Below are 19,339 nucleotides of genomic sequence, written 5' to 3' on the forward strand. Positions count from 1 at the left end.
CTTGATCTCCATTGATAAGCATGGGATAGATGTCTGATCTATTCCTTCTATAGTCCACTATAAGGTCCTTGGTCTTACTGGTGTTAAGGACCAAATTATTGTCTCCACCCCACAAAAGCAAGTTTATTTACTTAGTAAGTTTGTTTCTTTACTTACTTACTATACCATATACAGTATATTCCAGAATCACCAGAGTGATTCTGTTGGCTACATTCTTATAGTTGGCAAAAAATGGAAATTGTTCATTTAGCTGTGAAAACTATTAGTTCTCCAAAACAATATTTATTTTATAATAATACTTCCAATATCTATATAGGAAATTACAATACAGTATGAACTCAAATTGTGCTTATTTAAATAACATTGTAGGGAAAGATGGCTTAAAAACAGATTTTTATTCATTTCTTGGAGCAGGACTATTTTTAAAAAATATTACTTTAATCTTCTTTTTAAACTTTTGAAAGTAAGAGATTACATATTCATTTTTTCCCTGTTCTGTTTTGGATAATTGTGCACATGTTTATGAACATAGGCGCAGCTATTTATGTAATGTCAGACTATGTTTTATTAAGGTCCCTGTACTTAAGCAAATGTAAATTGAATATTCTTATATTGTGCAAAGTATAAAGCATATTTGGTATCCAGTCTTACCCAGCAGAAAATGTGTCTGTATTAATGTAAGTCAAATAGAAAAAGAGGCAAGACTGATTGATACTCTCAGTAGGAGAGGACCTTGTTGGACCAAGCAAACGTTTGGCACCTAAGCACTGCACTTACCTTCCGAGGTGGAAGCTGGAGTTGTGGGGTTACCTCACACATAGGTGAAAATGAGTTAGGAACAATTTGAGAGGTCCTCTTCGGGTTTTTTTTAAACATTAATAGTCCAAGTTTAGGGCTCATACTACAGATTAATCTATTTTCTATCTCAAAGTGACAAAAAAAATCCTCAATTCCCATATATTGGCAGTTATGGTCCCCAGAAGCACTGAGGGCTGTAGAAAGGAATCCAAGGCCATCTGGGGCTTTAGAACTGAAGGTTGTCTGTGCAAGTTCAACTGAATATTTAAGCAAAAATGTAAAGGTTAGCTTTTAATACGTGTCTTTGTACATAAGATTTTCTTTTGCTGTTGTATAAAATAAATACGTACTTATGTACTAGACATGCCCATTGCAATATTGCAGAGTCCTGTAAAGGAAGACAACCAAGACATAAGTTCAGAATCCAAGGTGCTCGAAGATGAAGAAGACATTCCTTTACCTTCAATAAAATCCGAAGACAGTGGCATTGCTCTTAGTGCTTCATCTCCTGAACTGCTGCAGCATTTGAGGATACCTAGGATAATCCCTGACAAAGATGATGTCTGGAAAAAGGGTGGAAGCATGCAGATGACTTTGCACTATATCCAGGAACTGGTTGCCAAATTTGCCAGTAAACATATATTTGAGATTCATTTACAGGATTCCAATAACGGCAATGTCTCAAAAGTCCATGTCAGTCAAGGAAATAACAAAGAGAATAATTACCAAGTTGCCATAAATACTGGGGACAAAAGGCACTTGGATGAATCCAGGCAGATAGTGGTGCCTCAGTTGAAGCGAATGCTATCAGATTTCTTCACCGTACGAGGATCACCTTTTAAGCAGAAAGGTCTGAAGCCTCCTTCCCCTTCTGATGAATGTGATAATCCAAGGGATAAAGAAGAGAAAGATTGGGACCTTGATCAAGTTACATTTGATTTGGGAGCCACACGAGAGGATTGCAGAGAAACCTTTTCAGCTTTGTGCTATCTCTTACTGGATTGCACTACATTTCCAGTCTATCTTTTTGAAGAAGAATCCGAACTGTTGTATTTGTCACTCTTTCAAGTGCCTGGTAAGAAGAACATTCTCATTATAGCATTCTGATAATTTAGACCAGAGAAGAATGAAAAATGAGACTTTCAAGGGAAATACAGTGGTACCTCATGATACGAACTTAATTGGTTCCAGGAGGAGGTTCGTAAGGTGAAAAGTTCGTAAGACGAAACAATGTTTCCCATAGGAATCAATGTAAAAGCAAATAATGCGTGCAAATCCTTCAGGAAAATCCCAAACTTTAGAAGGGAGGCGAACAGAGGGCAAGGAGGAGCAGCTAAAGGGGGCGGGTGGAAGAAGCAAGGCTAGGCTAAAGGGTGAGTGGGAAGGAAGAAAGGCAAGGGGGGCGCCCCTCCCTTTTCTTTCTTCAAAAGACACCCTTTCAGTGCCTGTGCAAGCACGCTGTTCTCCTACTTTTTTAAATGCAAACTCTTTCCCCCTCCAAGCCGCCCCCCCCTTTTCTTTCTTCAAAAAAGGGGGGGGGGAAGAAACCCCTTCATCCCAGCAGCAGCGGCTTGGGTTCGTAAGGTGAAAATAGTTTGGAAGAAGAGGCAAAAAAATCTTAAACACCGGGTTCGTATCTCGAAAAGTTCGTTAGAAGAGGCGTTCGTAAGATGAGGTACCACTGTAGTCACAAATGCTAACCTAAAATCTATATATCTATAAATATGATTAAGGAGTTGAATACACATTGAACACTTGGATCCTACTATTCAGTAAAAGTATATGCTCATCTGTGGGTGATAGTTCTACTGTATATTTCTATTGCAAACCAATTAACAGTTGTTCCATTTAATAATTTGTTGAATAACTTAATCCATATATTATCAGGTAAAATGCCACCACTAATAAAATTAGACAATGTGTACCAGCTCAAAGTAAAGTTATTAGCATGTTTTTCAATAATTTCAGAAAACAACGATTTCATATTAAGAACCATCATACACGTGTAAGCAAAGACAGTGTTCCCTCGATTTTCGCAGGTTCGAATTTCGCGAAAAGTCTATACCACGATTTTTTTTAAATATTAAAAAATACTTAGCGGTTTTTTCCCCTATACCATGGTTTTTCCCGCCTGATGACATAATAAATATTTTTTTAATAAACTTTAATAAATAAACATGTTGAGTAATGATCTAAATGGTTGCTAAGGGAGTGGGAAATTGTAATTTAGGGGTTTAAAGTGTTAAGGGAAGGCTTGCGATACTGTTCATAGCCAAAAATAGTGTATTTACTTCCGCATCTACTTCACGGAAATTCGACTTTTGCGGGCAGTCTTGGAACACATTCCCCGCAAAAGTCGAGGGAACACTGTAGTTCAAAGAGACTAAGCATTCTTTGGAATATTATTATTTATTAGACTTATATGCTGCCCCCCCCTATTGAAAATATTCCAAAGCTACTAGGAAAAGAAGTATTCATAAAACTGTTGGAATAATAGGTCATCTTATATATACTCCGAAACAGAAATACTGAGAATTAACAGATGAGTATACACAAAAATACTTTAATACTAAATGCAAATTTAATAAACACAATTCAATATGGGATCACCAGTTAATGATCACTTGAATAATGTACCAAACTCTTTATTATTTTCATTAGGAGGCAACGAATCCAGTTTTCCCTTGTGGCTCAAATCCTTGATGACAATATGTTGCTGTGTTAATGACTGCTACATTCAGAATTTGGCAATTTCTGTACTGCTAGAAATCATCAACCATTCCCAGTCACTGGCATTAGTTATTGAAGACAGAATTAAGCGATATAAAATTCCTGGGCAAAACCCCTTCTTTGGAAGATTGCAAATGGTCACAATTCCTCCTATTGCTCCTGGAATCCTAAAGCTAATTTCAGAAAAAACTGATTTCTATCAGGTGCTGTGCTTTCTTTTTTTACCACTTAAGACATTTGTGCATATGAGACAATGGAATATTTAGAATTCATATTATTGTCATTATTATTACCTGAAGATGACCAATAGATTTTCTTGTTACTTTCCTTACTTAAACTAAGCCAACAAAATAATAGAGCCACTTAAGTAGGTGTGGGGATAACCAGTTAAATACTCTTTCCGTACATTTTGCCTTTAACATCATGGGAGCTAACAGATTTAGCAAAAAATAACACATTTATAGTTGCATTTCAGCAGGCCTTTTCATCCTTCCTTTATTATGAAATGATATTTTGACAACAATTTAATCCATAATTACTATCCAAAACCAATGATGTAGTAACAACTCTTGAGCACAAATTTGATCAGCAACCAATTTAGTAGAAAACTATGAGTACTAAGTTTAGTAGAAAACTATGAGTACTAAGGAGCTACAATTAAGTGATTCTCCAGCCCAATTTAGATTTTTGTTGGCATATTTCTTATTTATACTATTCTTTTTAGATAACTGATGTAAGGTCGCAATTCAAGCTAGCACAATACATGTTGACCCATAGTCAGTAACTAGTGAGGGCAGCTTTGCTAATAAAGTCAGTCCCTATTTTAGTATTCATGTCGTTGCTTGTATTATTGTAGACTTCAATGAATTAGTTGACTGGCAATGAATCCGGAAAAGCAGGGGTTGCGTGTGCAGGAGAGGCTTTCCTGTAACTAGTGACCAACATGGCACTATTGTGCCAGGATAACTGTTTGAGAATCACTGAACTAAAAACACTGTACTAGAAATGTTGAAGGAGCAGAAAGAAAAATGGAAAGGAAACAGTAATTTACTTTCAAATAGCATGTGACAATGCCATCCAAGATAACTTAAAATAAGTATTCTTTATTAAGGTAGCTAAGCTTTGTAGTGACTAAGATTGAAGATATTAAGCAACTGTGAATAACTGCAATAGAAAATAAGAACATAAATAATTTTGTAAATACAGTACCTTGCTTTTTCCATATTAATTCTGAAAAGCATTCAAATTTCTTGCTATATCTATAGATGAAAATATGTATTAAATATTGTAAAACAATGTAATGTAGAGTTAATGAAAATTAAGACCAATATGTTTTTCATAGAACTTTCTTTATCCTATGTTAAATCTTCCAAAAATGGATAATTTGGTTATTATTATTTTTAAATTACAACAGAAAGTTGCTCAAGTGCTTTGGAATCAGCTAAATAAAGAGACACGAGAGCATCACAATACCTGCGTAGAACTGTTCTACCGTCTGCATTGTCTAGCTCCATCTGCTAATATCTGTGAAGATATTATCTGTCATGCATTACTGGATCATGATAAAGTAAGGTTTTGTGTTTTGCAATCCTCCATGTATCTGATAAAGTGAACTATAATGTAAAAAATAATATAAAAATTGTTTACTTATAAATAAAAAATATTTACTTATAAAAATTGTTCAAAAATTAAGAAATAATACACTCAAGTCATTCTTGATGTTTTCTTCCTAAGCGTCATTTCTGTGATCAGCAAAAATTGAAGAATTGCTAGTTTGGCTGCTACCATTTAAAATTTGATATTTTCTAAAAATACATTAATTTCCATTTTAAATTGTTATCCACTTGTAAATATTGATTTATTTAGCTACATATAAAAACAAGCACATTCCAGTAAGTATAATAAATGTTACTAAGAACTACTTTCTATATCAGCAGATTATTTTAATATTCCTTAATTATCATGAAAGTTTGCAGGTTTGAATGATAGAAATATGTGTATTTAAATATAGTACATTAAATTATTTTTTATTTTATTTTGGATTTCTTTCCTGCAAGTGTATGAGACTGGAAGCACTGTTCAGATTCTCCATCATGTGGCATTTGACTAGAGAAATTCAGGGAAGTAGAACTACATCGCACAGCCGATCTTTTGATAGGTATAACTATTTTGAATTTATATATTTTAAAAAACTTCAATGTAATCGGTATACATAGAAATAGACTACTGTTACAATCTCATGCACACCGATTGTCATTGTTTCAGTAGTTGTGCCTTCTATTAATTCTTGTTCACTGTAGATCCCTGTTTGTTGTCCTGGATAGTCTGAATTATTCAGATGGAGCAATTAGTGCTGCGGCACAGGGTTGGTTGATACGAGCACTCTCACTTCATGATGTTACAAGAATTCTTGAACCTGCTCTTCTGCTCTTATTACATCCTAAGACACAGCGTGTCTCCCTTCACTGTATCAAGCAAAAAAACTCGGCAGGTAAGATTGTATTTAGGAAAACTCTTATTGGATCACACCAAGATGCCATCTAGCATAGAACGTCTCTTTCCCAAGATGATCGTTCAGGTACACTTGGGAAGAATACAAACAATAGTTCTCCTTTTGCTTCTCTCCCAGTTATATTATTTAAGGGGTGTTTTCTTTGACCTAGAATTTTAATTAACAAGCATAAATAATATTATTTATAGATCTGTCCTCGTGATAACTAATTTAATTCTTTTTCAAGTTAATTTAGTTTATTGGATAATGGCATTCTTTGGTGTGTAGAACGTTACTGCTTATTTTGTCTCCTAAATGTACTGAGACTTCACCTTATTGGATTACCAAATTGTATTGCAAAACAATAATTGACCTCATTTAAATCAATTTATTATTTATAATTTTTAAAAAGGATTGCCAGTGTCACCATTAGTATTTTTTTTCCTAGAGAGAGCCAAAAAAAACCCCAAAACTTTATTTTTTTAAAATGAAAATGCTGCAAGTCCTTAATAACAAGCTCCATCCCATAAAATAACTCAAAAAGTTACAATTACGTATTTCCGATTTGACAAAGTATCTGCCTGTATATGTGTGTGTACACAGTATATATGAAATGTCAAGGTTCCAGGTAACATCCGGACTAAATCAGAGGGAAACATGGATCTGAGTTTCCCACTCATTTGAAAGTTCACATTCCTTGTCCCCCATCCACAAACTTGTCACGTTGCCCATTCAGATTGTGCCAGCGTGGCCAGTCCTTTCTTCAGTTTCTGGCGCTGGTGGGTGGGAATGTCCTTGAACCAGTCAAAAGAATGTTTTGTGGATGCATCTGAAATTACCCCTCCCATGTTCCCACAAACATCAGGTCTTCTATAGCAGTGTTTCCCAACCTTGGCAAGTTGAAGATATTTGGACTTCAACTCCCATAATTCCCCAGCCAGCATTCGCTGGCTGAGGAATTCTGGGAATTGAAGTCCAAATATCTTCAACTTGCCAAGGTTGGGAAACACTGTTCTATAGATAGTGTGGCAAGCCATTAATTTATCACTATCGTCTGCAACGGCTTTGACATGAAAAGCATTATAATAGTGGTAATTCTGTTTCCACTTTCTGTCCTCCTTAGCATGGTGTTTTCTTTTTGCATTGCCGCTATATGAGTGTTTGTGCATGTAATGTGCATGTGCTTATAAAACATACTTATTTTAAACTCTATGTTCTTTTTGGAAGACATGTCTCTGTGGTATACAAAGAAGGCCTTATTTCAGGAATCAATGAAGTCTCAAGATCTCTCTGAAAGCAGTTTTGAAGAAACTTTGCCACTGAGCCAATTCACAGTTGTGGATAGAGAAGCTATATGGGCTGAAGTTGAAAGAGACCCAGAGAAATCTCTAATAAAAAATGAACTCTCTGTAAACAAACCTTCTCTGTATGCTGAATCACTACTAGAAATGGGCAAAGAGGAGAGTGAACATACTGAATCTGCTGATACCAGTACTGGACTTTTGGACAGTGATAACACATCATTTTCACCTTCTCTTGAACAGCAAGATCTGATCCATGAGGACAATAATAGTGCCTCAACAGATGGCCGAAACAGTATGAAACATACTGGTTCTTCTAATGTTTATCCTGCTGATAGTTCAAAATCAAGTGCTGTGATAAACTTAGTACGTACTGATTCTGATAGAACCCGGGCATCAGAATCTCTCTCAAGTGATGATGAAATGGATTTGGAACTTCAAGCACTTATAACATCTCGATTACTAAAGCAGCAGAAAGAAAAACAGGAGATGGCTGAAGCTCTCTTTAAACATGTTCTCTTATATTTACAACCATATGATTCAAAAAGGGTTCTGTATGCATTTTCTGTGCTCGAAGGAGTGCTAAAAACAAATCCTAAAGAGTTTATTGAAGCTGTAGCAAGCACTAGTATGGATACAAGTTCCACAGCTCATTTGAATTTAATCTACAATCTTTTAGCTCGCCACCAGGAATCACTTGTGGGACAGAGCTTCTATGGAAAACTTCAAATTCAGTCGCCAACAATGTGTCCCCATTCATTGTTAATAGAATTGTTAATGTATCTGTGCTTAAGTTTCCTGCGTTCTTATTATCCCTGTTATTTGAAAGTGACTCACAAAGATGTGCTTGGCAATAGAGATGTCCAAGTGAAAAGTGTTGAAGTATTGATCAGAATGGTGACTCAACTGACAACAATGGCCAAATCAACCGACAACAAGAATATAGAGTTCATACGCAACTTGCTTGGAAGATGCAAAATTCAAGAGTTTGTCCTTCTTTCTCTCTCCGCTTCTATGTATATTAGTCATAAATGTTATGAATGTATGTTAGCTAATAAGGCTAATGGTTTAAGTGAACACTATGTCCTTGAGGAAAGTCTTATCAACTTTGGCCATGATCAGATTTGGAGTGAACAGCCTTTACAAATTGAATTACTTAAACTTCTGCAAGTGTTAATAGTGTTGGAGCACCATCTCAGGCAAACTCAAGAGGAGCAAGAAAATCAGCCAGCCCTGTCTAAGGAATGGCAGAGGGCTCTTAGATTTCAGGAAGCCATCAGCGCTGTGCAATATGTGCATCCACACCCTATAACTTCTCAGGGGTTGTTTGTATCTGCAGTAGTTAGAGGCTTGCAGCCAGAATACGGCTATGGCATGCATCCATCTTGGGTCGGTTTGGTTACATACTCTTTGCCATACTTTGGAAAATCATTAGGATGGACAGTAGCCCCATTTATTGTACAGATATGCAAGAATCTGGATGAGCTTGTCAACCAATATGAGCATGAAGTCCTGAAGATGTCAACCAAAATGTCAGCAAGGTAGGCAATACCTACTTGTAATCTTTATGATATGCTACTTTATGCTTTTGCCTGGACGAAATACTCCACATTTTCAAAGTAAAATATTAATGTCTACAGTGTGCCTGATTTTATTTCCTGTGGAAAAGAATAATATAAAATGTAGGAATAGAAGACATAGAATATGTTTGCATACTAGTTCAGAATATTATGTTTCTAACACATCATCTAAGGTGACTATTAATAATGCTCATCTAGAGTTTTTGCTAATGATTAAAGTTGAGGTATCAGAAATTTGGTATTGAGATCCTTTGACCTATAAAGCATATGCTTTACCATTGCATAGCTCCTTTCCTGAATTATAATTTATTATTATTTATTAAATTTGTATGCCGCCCCTCTCCGCAGACTCAGGGCGGCTCACAACAGCAACAGAAAAACAGTGTGAAATACAAATTTAATAATTAGAAAGCTAAAAACCCATAATTTAAAAAACATTCGCACAACATACCATACATAAACAGTATAGGCCTGGGGAAGATATTTCAGTTCCCCCATGCCTGACGACAGAGGTGGGTCTTAAGGAGTTTGTGAAAGGCAAGGAGGGTGGGGGCTGTTCTAATCTCGGGGGAGCTAGTTCCAGAGGGTCGGGGCCGCCACAGAGAAGGCTCTTTCCCTGGGACCCGCCAAACGACATTGTTTGGTCGACGGGACCCGGAGAAGGCCAACTCTGTGGGACCTAATCGGTCGCTGGGATTCGTGCGGCAGAAGGCGGTCCCGGAGATATTCTGGTCCGATGCCATGAAGGGCTTTATAGGTCAAGACCAACACTTTGAATTGTGACCGGAAATTGATCGGCAACCAATGCAGACTGCAGTGGTTACATCAAAAGGACCACATAGATGAGGAAAATCATTTATTTCTTTCCTTTGGTAGATTTCTTCTCTACAGAAGATTCTGCTTTTTCTCCCCACCACTCAACTTTTTAGAGAAAACTTACATGTTTGCTTTTATGGATAAAATATTATTGGCTAAATAGCTGTAATATTTATTATCTCTGAGAAAAGAGTGAATAAAAATGTATGGCTAATGGACAGTTACTTATTGAAATTTTCTTTCCTAAAGCATAAATTATAAAAGGGAGAACATTACACCAGATTATCCTCTAACTCTTTTGGAAGGACTTACAACCATTGGCCATTTTTGTCTTCTGGATCATCCAAACCAAACGAAAAAGGTATGTGTATGTAACCAAGTCATTCTTATGGGAAAGAAAGAATGGTGAACAAAAACTGAGGAAGGTTTGTTTCTTTGAATATTGATTCATTTGAATCATCTCAAAATGATCAGTGATCTCACTTCATAAATGTTAAGGACGTATGTATATTTGGTGTCAAAAATTTTGAGGCATGTAATTAATTAATAAAAATCTTGCTAATTTTTTTATATTTCTGATTTTTTTTTTCTTCTAGTCACGTTTTAATGCTGATCCAACAAGTCTAAAAAATGCTAGGAATGCCATTTTGGAAGAGCTTCCTCAAATCATTAACACCATGTCTCTCCTCTGGAATGTCATTAAAAAGGAAGATTCTCAAAAAAGGCCGTCTGATTTCCTAGGCGTAAAAAGCTGTTCATCTATTTATTTCAAAGCAACAAAAGTATGAACGTTTTATAAGCTTTAAACTATAGTGGGATTGGAGCATAATGGGATAATATTTTCTAATGTGGAATTCTTTACAGATAGTGTGGAAGTGATTAACAACTTTTCTGAAAGTTTGCATTTTGAAAATTAGAACATTAGTGTAAAATAATCTTAAATATATTTCCAGTTTTATTTTTCTAATATAAATTGCATAAACATATAAGCAGATTCTTTTTTTATCCAACAACCACAAAGTTAAACCATAGCTTTGTTTACTACAATTTCATCCAGTTCAGGATCAGAATCCTGGCAACATACAGTATAAGCAAGCATTTATCTATGAAGGAACAAAAATACAGTTAATGCATTCTTTTGTTTTCTTAAATAGACATTAAAGAATAAAATTCTAGACTTCTTGAATCCTCTTACTGGAGAACTTGGTGTGCAACTAATAGCTGCAACAGCAGCAGTTTGGAGCAGTAAAACACTTCCTAAATATAAAACAAAGGTAAAGAAATGCCAAATACCATTGGATAATTCCATTGCCAAAATTAAGCTAGACCTATTGCATCTATGCATACAAATAGATATTCCCTTTAGAGGTAAGCAGTGTTATGCCATCCACATAAAAGGTTTAGCAACTAGCAACCAAAGAACCCGAATGCATGTAAAGTTAAGGTAGTTTATACCAAACATATTTCTTTCTTTCTGTCTTTACAGATTATCCTTGTTTCTAGCATATCTACATAATGCTTTATAAAATGCCTTTGTTTCTTTGAATTCCTTCCTTCCTTTCTTCCTTCCTTCCTTCCTTCCTTCCTTTCTATATTTATTTTGCCATTTGTTGCAAAATAATGTTGTTCAATGTTGATACAGAACTAGTCCTTGGTTAATGACAGATTAACAATTTTTCAAACGTCAAAAAAGTAGTTTTACAAACAGTTCTCAAATGTTCTGTTTCCCATATAATCAAGTGGGCAGAAAAACAGTATACATTTATATACAGACATTTTCAATTGTTATGATAAACGTTTGTTCTTTCCGACTACCTGTTATCTTTCAAGCAGTACTTAAATGTCTTAAAATGTATTCATACATTTTCAATCTTTAGTAAATTCTACTAAAATAAGTCTTCAGTCACTTGCTGGAGTTTTCCATTTAAATATATTTTAACAATTGCTCCATCAAGTTTCCCTGTCAAGTACCACTTTATTTTGTATTGAAAGTTTTAATGTCAGTTCTACCCTCTTCTTGCATTATGTAATTTAACATTCACTGCAACATTCTTTTGAGTTGTTCCTTCCAAGCCATTATTATCTGGCAAACTAATATTAATGGCTTTAAAATGAAGTTCCCGGAGATTGAGGTTGGGTATGGAGATGACTTCATGGACAAAAACACAAGAACTATATACATGGGACTTCTGGGAAGGTTTAATGCTGCTTGTGTGTTAAATGTTTCTCATTCCTCTAACAAATTCTTTTGTTTTTGTTTTCCCTTTCAGATGCCTCCTAAAGCTAATACATCACAGTTAATATTGGTTGATCTTGTTTGTGCTCTCAACACTCTAAAGGCTGATATTATACTGCAGCTAATAAAAGAAGTTGTAAAGAAACCTTCTCAAATTAAAGGCGAAGAGGTAGAAGTATATTTAATGGAACAGTGTAACTTAGTTGGGTTTTTTTTAATGCAAACAGAGAAAACAAGATTTTTCATTAAAAGCTACATTTCGTAAATTTTAAGTTTTAAGTGTTAACTGCTAGCATTTATACAGACAGTTTATACAGATAGTTCTTGACTTATAATTACAAGGCAAGCATTTTTATTGGTAAGCCACACAATTATTAAGTGATTTTGTCCCCCATTTTATTACCACTTTTGCCACAATTGCTAAGGGAATCACCAGTTGTTCCCTGAATCACGTGGCTAAATGTATCTGGCTTCCCCTATTGACTTGTCTCATTGGAAGCTACCTGGGAACATTATAGATGGTGGTCACATGACCCTGGGACACTGCAGCTGCCATAACTACATACCAGTTGCCAAGTGCCTGAATTTTGATCATGTGACCACGGAAATGCTGCAGTGTCATAACTGTGAAAAATAATCATAAGTCCCTTTTTTCAATGTCATTGTAACTTGAACAGTCACTATAGAAATGATCATAAATTAAGGACTACCCGTAGTATAATGCCTCTTTTCTTTCTCAGAAATCTGCACTAGTGGATATACCAGTGCTCCAATTCTGCAATGCTTTCATTCAAAGGTAAATAGGCTTCCTCAAACATATTCCAACTAGTGACACATTTGGGTTTTTTTATACATAAAAGTATGCCTATTCCCTCCTATAGAATTTCTATTCCTGATACTGCAAGGACACAACAATATTTCAGTTAAAATATCTGCAAACATGTTAAGAAGATATAATCTCCATTATGATTTATTAGCTTGCAGCATCTTAGACTGTTACTCTAGAAAAGATAAATTTCTAAAAAAATCTAGTCATCATTTACATAACAATTGTACTAAGAAGAAACACTGACAAAACTTGTGTACTTTAATGCTTTGGAGATACACATACATGCATGCATAACATATGCATTATTTGTAACTCATAACAATAACAGTTAAACATAGAGGTTTTTTAATAGCCTTTTTTGTAAATCTGTATACTCCCTTCAATATTTTTCTAACTGAAATATAATCCTCCCATACTCAGGCTTCCAGTTTCAGCCCTGCAGGAGAATTTCCAGTCATTATTAGGAGTGTTTAAGGAATCTGTGCAATTGAATTTAGCATCACCTGGTCATTTTTTGCTTCTCAGGTATGACAGTAGCAATCATTTTGGTACATATGCTAATAATCAGAATTGATCATTTTGCTGAGTTTCATTTATTTGTCTGCAGTACTCTGAATGACTTTGTGACCAGAACTCCAAACCAGGAGAATAAAAAGAATCAAAAAGACCTGCAGGTACTTGTCAGCTAATTTCTAACCATGCAGCAAATTTGGCAAGCAACTTAGAGGTGTATGAAAGATCAGTAATTAATCTCTCCCGCTAGAGATGAGATTGAACTACAGTGCTAAAACAGTTACTTTAAAAAATCTTCATTGAATTGTTCCCACATTCAAAATGTCATTGAAAACTTTAAAGTCTATTTTCCCAGGCCTTCAAGCAAAGTGGTGGTTTGTTTTATTGTAATTCAGAGTCTTCTGAATGTTTATTATTTTTTCTTGTCATTGTTCTTACTTTTTAACATAAGCTGTCCAGAATCATTTAGAAATGGACAACTTCTAAATTGTATGAATAACTGGAATTTTTAGAATTTAGTAAATCTATACATGGAATTGTCTCCAAAGCCCTGGCAAGCTGTCTGTGGGTTCTACCTCTTTTCAAGCAGTCAATATTGAAGTTCACAAAAGAACAGCAATCCTGTATACAAGGGAAGGAAAAGCTGTTGGTTTTTTCCACCATTGCATATTATCTATTTGTATGGATTGCTTTTCTTTCACAGTCTGTTTGCCTTTCAGGATGTAACTCAGAAAATATTGGAAGCGGTGGGAAACATTGCAGCTTCTTCTCTAGAACAAACTAGCTGGCTCAGCAGGAATCTGGAAGTGAAAGCTCAGTCTCAGATCTCTTTAGAAGAACCCAGTGCAGAAAACAATCTACATGGTAAGTACACCAGAAATTGTATCAGGTGACAATCAAAGTATGGAACACAAGTTTTAAACATATATAGCTCTTAACCTAAATGTTTGATGAAATGCAACTTTTGATAGTAATGTATACTAGACACTGCCTTCAATATACTTTTTAAATCATAACATGGAGAAAAGCAAAACAATTAGTTTAAAGGTTGTTTATTTAAAATGTATTTAACATTTTAAATCCCAGAAACATCTGTCATTAATGTGCTAGAGAGAGAGAGAGAGAGAGAACTGAAGCAGATACAAAACTATCTGAAATTGAGCAAGTCAGTATTTAAAAGTCTTAAAATATTTTTCACGTAGTTCAGACATACCTGATAACTTTTCAAGGCCCAGTTTTCTCAGAGTGTCAATTTATTTACTCTGAATCTTTTTGCCCATGTCATAAAATACAGTTTTCTGCAAAACCTCTAATGACTTTCCTGAATTTCCACTAGACGTGCCTTAAAACAGCGTTTCCCAACCGGGGGGCCGCAGCACACTAGTGTGCTGCGAGACACAGGCAGGTGTGCCGCAAAGCTCCCCGCCCGATCTGCCCCCTCTCCTCCGCCGCCGCCCCCTGCCTTGGGGCGCGACTTCTCTCGCGGCCGTGGCGGCTGCAGCTTCAGCTCCTCGGGACGAAAGCGCTCCCAGCCCTCTCTCGCAGCCCCCTGGCTGGGAGCGCTTTCTCTGCGAGAGAGGGCTTTCTCCATCCGTTTCGGGAATGCCCCCCCGCCCCTCTCGCGTGCGCGCCGCTCCCCTTTTCTCTCAGCCCTCCCTGGCTTCGCTTCTCAATCCCTCCCTCCTTCCGTCTTTCCTTCCCCTCAGCCGTTCTGTCTGGGAGTCTCCCGCTCTTCCCTTCCCCGCCTCCCAGGCTTTGCCTTTGCCACCCCCACCCTTTTTTGGTTGACAAGGAGTCCTTTGCCGCATCCCGCAGTTCGCACTCGGCTCGAGGCCGCTTTCCCTGGCTGCGCTCGGAACCGACAGGGCGCTGCTCTTTCTCTCTCTCTCTCCCGTGAGGCGGGGGAAGGGGAAAAAAAGCAAAAAAAACCTTCTTGCAGCGTGCCCGCACTCGTCCCTTCAGCAGCGAGGGAGGGAAGTCAGAGGGTGAGGGAGCGAGCGAGCGCTCTTGTCCTCGGTGCCCTCTGCAGCCTGCCTTCCTTCTTCTTTGCCGCCGCTGAGGGACGGAGAGAAAGATAGAAAGGAAAGAGGGAGGAAAGAGGGAGGGAGAGATAGAAAGAAAATAGATAGAAAGGAAAGAGGGAGGGAGAGATAGAAAGGAAAGAGGGAGGGAGGGAAGAGGGAGGGAGAGATACAATGGAAAGAGGGAGGGAGAGATAGAAAGAAAGAAAATAAATACAAAGGAAAGAGGGAGGGAGGAAAGAGGGAGGGAGAGATACAATGGAAAGAGGGAGGGAGAGATAGAAAGAAAATAGATAGAAAGGAAAAAGGGAGGGAGGAAAGAGGGAGGGAGAGATAGAAAGGAAAGAGGGAGGGAGAGATAGAAAGGAAAGAGGGAGGGAGACAGAGAGAGAAAGAGAGACATAGCAAGAGAGAGAGAAAGAAAGATAGCAAGAGAGAGAGAAAGAGATAGCAAGAGAGAGACAAAGAGATAGCAAGAGAGAGAGAGAGAGAGAAAGAGAGAGAGAGACAAAGAGACATAGCAAGAGAGACAGAAAGAGAGAGAATGAAAGAGAGATAGCAAGAGAGGCAGAGAGAGAGCAAGGGAGAGAGAAAGACATAGAGGGAGGGAAGGAGGGACAGAGAAAGAGAGCAAAAAAGAGAGGAAGAAAGAAAGAAAGGGATGGAGAGAGAGAAAGAAGGGAAGGAAGGAAGAGAGAGAAAGAGGGAGGGAGAAATAGAGTGAAATGGAGGAAGAGATATTTTTTTTGTCCAAACTTTTCTTTGCCCCCCCCCCCCGGTTCAGTGTTCGCCAGGATTTTGAAAATATGAATAATGTGCCGCGGCTCAAAAAAGGTTGGGAAACACTGCCTTAAAAGATCATTTTGAATCAAGATTTAAAAGTCTCCAAGGTAGCTTGCAGGCCATTCAAAATTATAATAGATAACTGTCAACCTTCACTTGAACATAGCCAAGTAAAAAATAGTCTAGATTTCGGTATATATTTTTTTCTTAGTTATTAGAATCGGTGTCATGATTCAGATTCAGAAGTTGAAAAACTTGTCTCATCTGAGTCTCAGCCAGCCTCTTAAAAATGAGCTGAAGAGAATGCACCTGAGAAGCAATTGTGTTGACTAAGGCAGTGATTTTCAACCTTTTTTGAGCCGCGGCACACTTTTTACATTTACAAAATCCTGGGGCACACTACCAACCAAAATGACACAAAAAGACAGTAAATTTTATTTATTTATTTATTTATTCAATTTTTATGCCCCCTTCTCCTTAGACTCAGGGCGGCTTACAACATGTTAGCAATAGCATTTTTTAACAGAGCCAGTATATTGCCCCCACAATCTGGATCCTCATTTTACCCACCTCGGAAGGATGGAAGGCTGAGTCAACCTGGAGCTGGGGATGAGATTTTAACTGCTGACCTTCAGATTTACAGTATTTCTACATGTATTTATACATAGAACATACAATCCCATGTAACATCCCCTTATAAATACAGTCAATCATCAATCATCCCTCCTCAAATTTATACTACTGTCTCATTTCTGTCTCTCCCCCCGCCCCTTATATGTCTGTGTGTACTCAAACCATTTCCAAAACCAGGTGAGGGCTGGGGTTTTATTCTCTTTTATTCTTTTCAAAAACAGGTGAGGGCTGGGGTTTTTTTCTTATTATTTGGGTGCTTTTTACCATATGCTTCAAGAATCACCTCTCTCTCTCTTTTGTTTCTCCTCTCATTCTCTGCCTCAATCATTTTCTCATTTCTCCTCCCCTTTTTGTTCTCATTTCTCTCTCTCTCTCCTTTCCTCTTCCTATCTGTCTCTCTTGCTTTCTTTTTTTTCTCTCTCTCTCTTTCTTGCTTTCTTTCAGTATCTCTTCCTATCTCTCTTTTTCTCTCTTGCTTTTCTTCTCTCGTGCTTTTTCTTGTTCTTTCTCTCTCTCTGTTGCTCTCTCTCATTCTCTTATTTTCTCTCTCTCTCTTTTCTTTCTCTCTCTCTGTTGCTCTCTCTCATTCTCTTATTTTCTCTCTCTCTCTCTTTTCTTTCTCTCTCTCTTAGTCTTTCTCTCTCTTGTTCTTTCTCTCTCTGTCATGCTTTCTCTCTCTTGTTCTTTCTCACTCTCTCTCTCTCTGTTGCTATTAGCACTCCGGATCGGGCAGGCAGAGACATCGACGAGAAGCCATGGGCGCGAGGGGGCTCCAGAGAAGGAAGGATCGGGCGGGGGGGGGCTCCTGCAAGTGGAAGCCTCAGCCCTGGAGCCCCCTCGTGCCCATGGCTTCTCGTCGATGTCTCTGCCTGCCCGATCCGCGGGAGTGCTAATAGCGGCGGCGGGCAGAGACATCGACGAGAAGCCATGGGCGCAAGGGGGCTCCAGGGCTGAGGCTTCCACTTGCAGGAGCCCCCCCCCCGCTATTCCCGCCGCCGCCGCTATTAGCACTTCCACGGATCGGGCAGGCAGAGACATCGACGAGAAGCCATGGGCGCGAGGGGGCTCCAGAGAAGGAAGGATCGGGCGGGGGGGGGGCTCCTGCAAGTGGAAGCCTCAGCCCTGGAGCCCCCTCGCACCCATGGCTTCTCGTCGATGTCTCTGCCTGCCCGATCCGCGGGAGTGCTAATAGCGGCGGCGGGCAGGAGCCCCCCCCCGCTATTCCCGCCGCCGCCGCTATTAGCACTCCGGATCGGGCAGGCAGAGACATCGACGAAAAGCCATGGGCGCAAGGGGGCTCCAGGGCTGAGGCTTCCACTTGCAGGAGCCCCCCCCCCTATTCCCGCCGCCGTCGCCACCGCTATTAGCACTCCCACGGGTGAGGGGGCTCCAGGGCTGAGGCTTCCACTTGCAGGAGCCCCCCCCCCCCGCTATTCCCGCCGCCGTCGCCGCCATTAGCACTCCCACGGGCGAGGGGGCTCCAGGGCTGAGGCTTCCACTTGCAGGAGCCCCCCCCCCGCTATTCCCGCCGCCGCCTCTATTACCACTCCCGATGCCACAAGTGAAAGCCTCAGCCGCTACTATTGCCATCCCGCCGAGTCCCAAGCTCACCTGCTGCAAAGAAGGAAGGCACGAAGAAGAAAGGCGCGAAAATGAAGGTGTGAAGAAGCAAGCCGGGACACTCAACTTCCGGTTTGGAAGCGGAACTTTGCGGCACACCTGACCTTGTCTCGCGGCACACTACTGTGCCGCGGCACAGCGGTTGGGAAACGCTGGACTAAGGCATTGATGCAGCCCTCCTAGCTAGACATGTTCTAAGGTTAGCAACATGTTGCAAATTAAGAAATCAAAGGAAAGGAAATCAGGATTTATTTACATTTTTGAATGTAATATATTTAGACTAGATGCTTTAGACAACAAAAGAATTTTCAGTTTGTGTAAGATTTATTTCATATCCTACAAAAATTATCAACATGTATGGAAGATTACAGTTTACAAATGTGTCTGTTTCAACATTGTAACTGTTATAACTTTTAAATAAATATTTTTAAACTAAAAAAATTAAAGGGACACCCAATGCCTTTGCATCCACAGATCATTCCACAGTATCATCTGTTGTGTCTGCCTCTGCTCCATCAGTATACAGTGTTCAAGCTCTAACTCTTCTTGCAGAGGTGAGTCTAAGTTTTTGTTGTTGTAGTTGTTAACAGAGCAGTTAGCACTTCTATAACTGTTACTTTTCATTGTGTGAACACGGATGCAGATTTTGCAGTACAAATGTATAACACAGCAAGATCAAGGTGCTATATTACGCCTAACTATTAGAATACAATAGAAGTTGAGGGTATTCTGAATTTTCTGTACTTTTTTTTCTACCAAAAACATGTCCTGTTCATTTTGGTAGGTCCTTGCTTCTCTCCTGGATATGGTTTATCAAAGTGATGAAAAAGAGAAAGCAGTCCCGTTAATCTCACGCTTGCTCTACTATGTGTTTCCTTACTTACGCAATCACAGGTAAATCTATTTGTCCTTGGATTATATATATATATATATATATATAAGGCCGAAATGGTATCATCCTAGTCTCCCTTAATTTTAAAATTTCAGC

The 19,339-nt window shown here is 38.5% G+C and overlaps 1 protein-coding gene across 2 annotated transcripts in view; it reads left to right on the top strand.

Annotated features, from left to right (window-relative positions):
- Positions 1-19,339, top strand: part of DOP1B (DOP1 leucine zipper like protein B) — a 61,868-nt gene that overhangs the window by 30,719 nt on the left and 11,810 nt on the right. For both annotated transcript variants that reach the window (XM_070750392.1, XM_070750394.1), the window contains exons 14-29: positions 1,183-1,873; positions 3,460-3,731; positions 4,943-5,095; positions 5,586-5,686; positions 5,829-6,019; positions 7,247-8,861; positions 9,966-10,077; positions 10,313-10,498; positions 10,871-10,990; positions 11,987-12,121; positions 12,693-12,748; positions 13,202-13,306; positions 13,389-13,455; positions 14,014-14,158; positions 18,826-18,905; positions 19,136-19,245. In XM_070750392.1, the coding sequence (XP_070606493.1) occupies positions 1,183-1,873; positions 3,460-3,731; positions 4,943-5,095; positions 5,586-5,686; positions 5,829-6,019; positions 7,247-8,861; positions 9,966-10,077; positions 10,313-10,498; positions 10,871-10,990; positions 11,987-12,121; positions 12,693-12,748; positions 13,202-13,306; positions 13,389-13,455; positions 14,014-14,158; positions 18,826-18,905; positions 19,136-19,245 (4,139 nt within the window). The remainder of the gene's footprint in view (positions 1-1,182; positions 1,874-3,459; positions 3,732-4,942; positions 5,096-5,585; positions 5,687-5,828; positions 6,020-7,246; positions 8,862-9,965; positions 10,078-10,312; positions 10,499-10,870; positions 10,991-11,986; positions 12,122-12,692; positions 12,749-13,201; positions 13,307-13,388; positions 13,456-14,013; positions 14,159-18,825; positions 18,906-19,135; positions 19,246-19,339) is intronic.

This window comes from Erythrolamprus reginae, chromosome 4, assembly GCF_031021105.1.
Source record: "Erythrolamprus reginae isolate rEryReg1 chromosome 4, rEryReg1.hap1, whole genome shotgun sequence".
Lineage (NCBI taxonomy): Eukaryota > Metazoa > Chordata > Lepidosauria > Squamata > Dipsadidae > Erythrolamprus > Erythrolamprus reginae.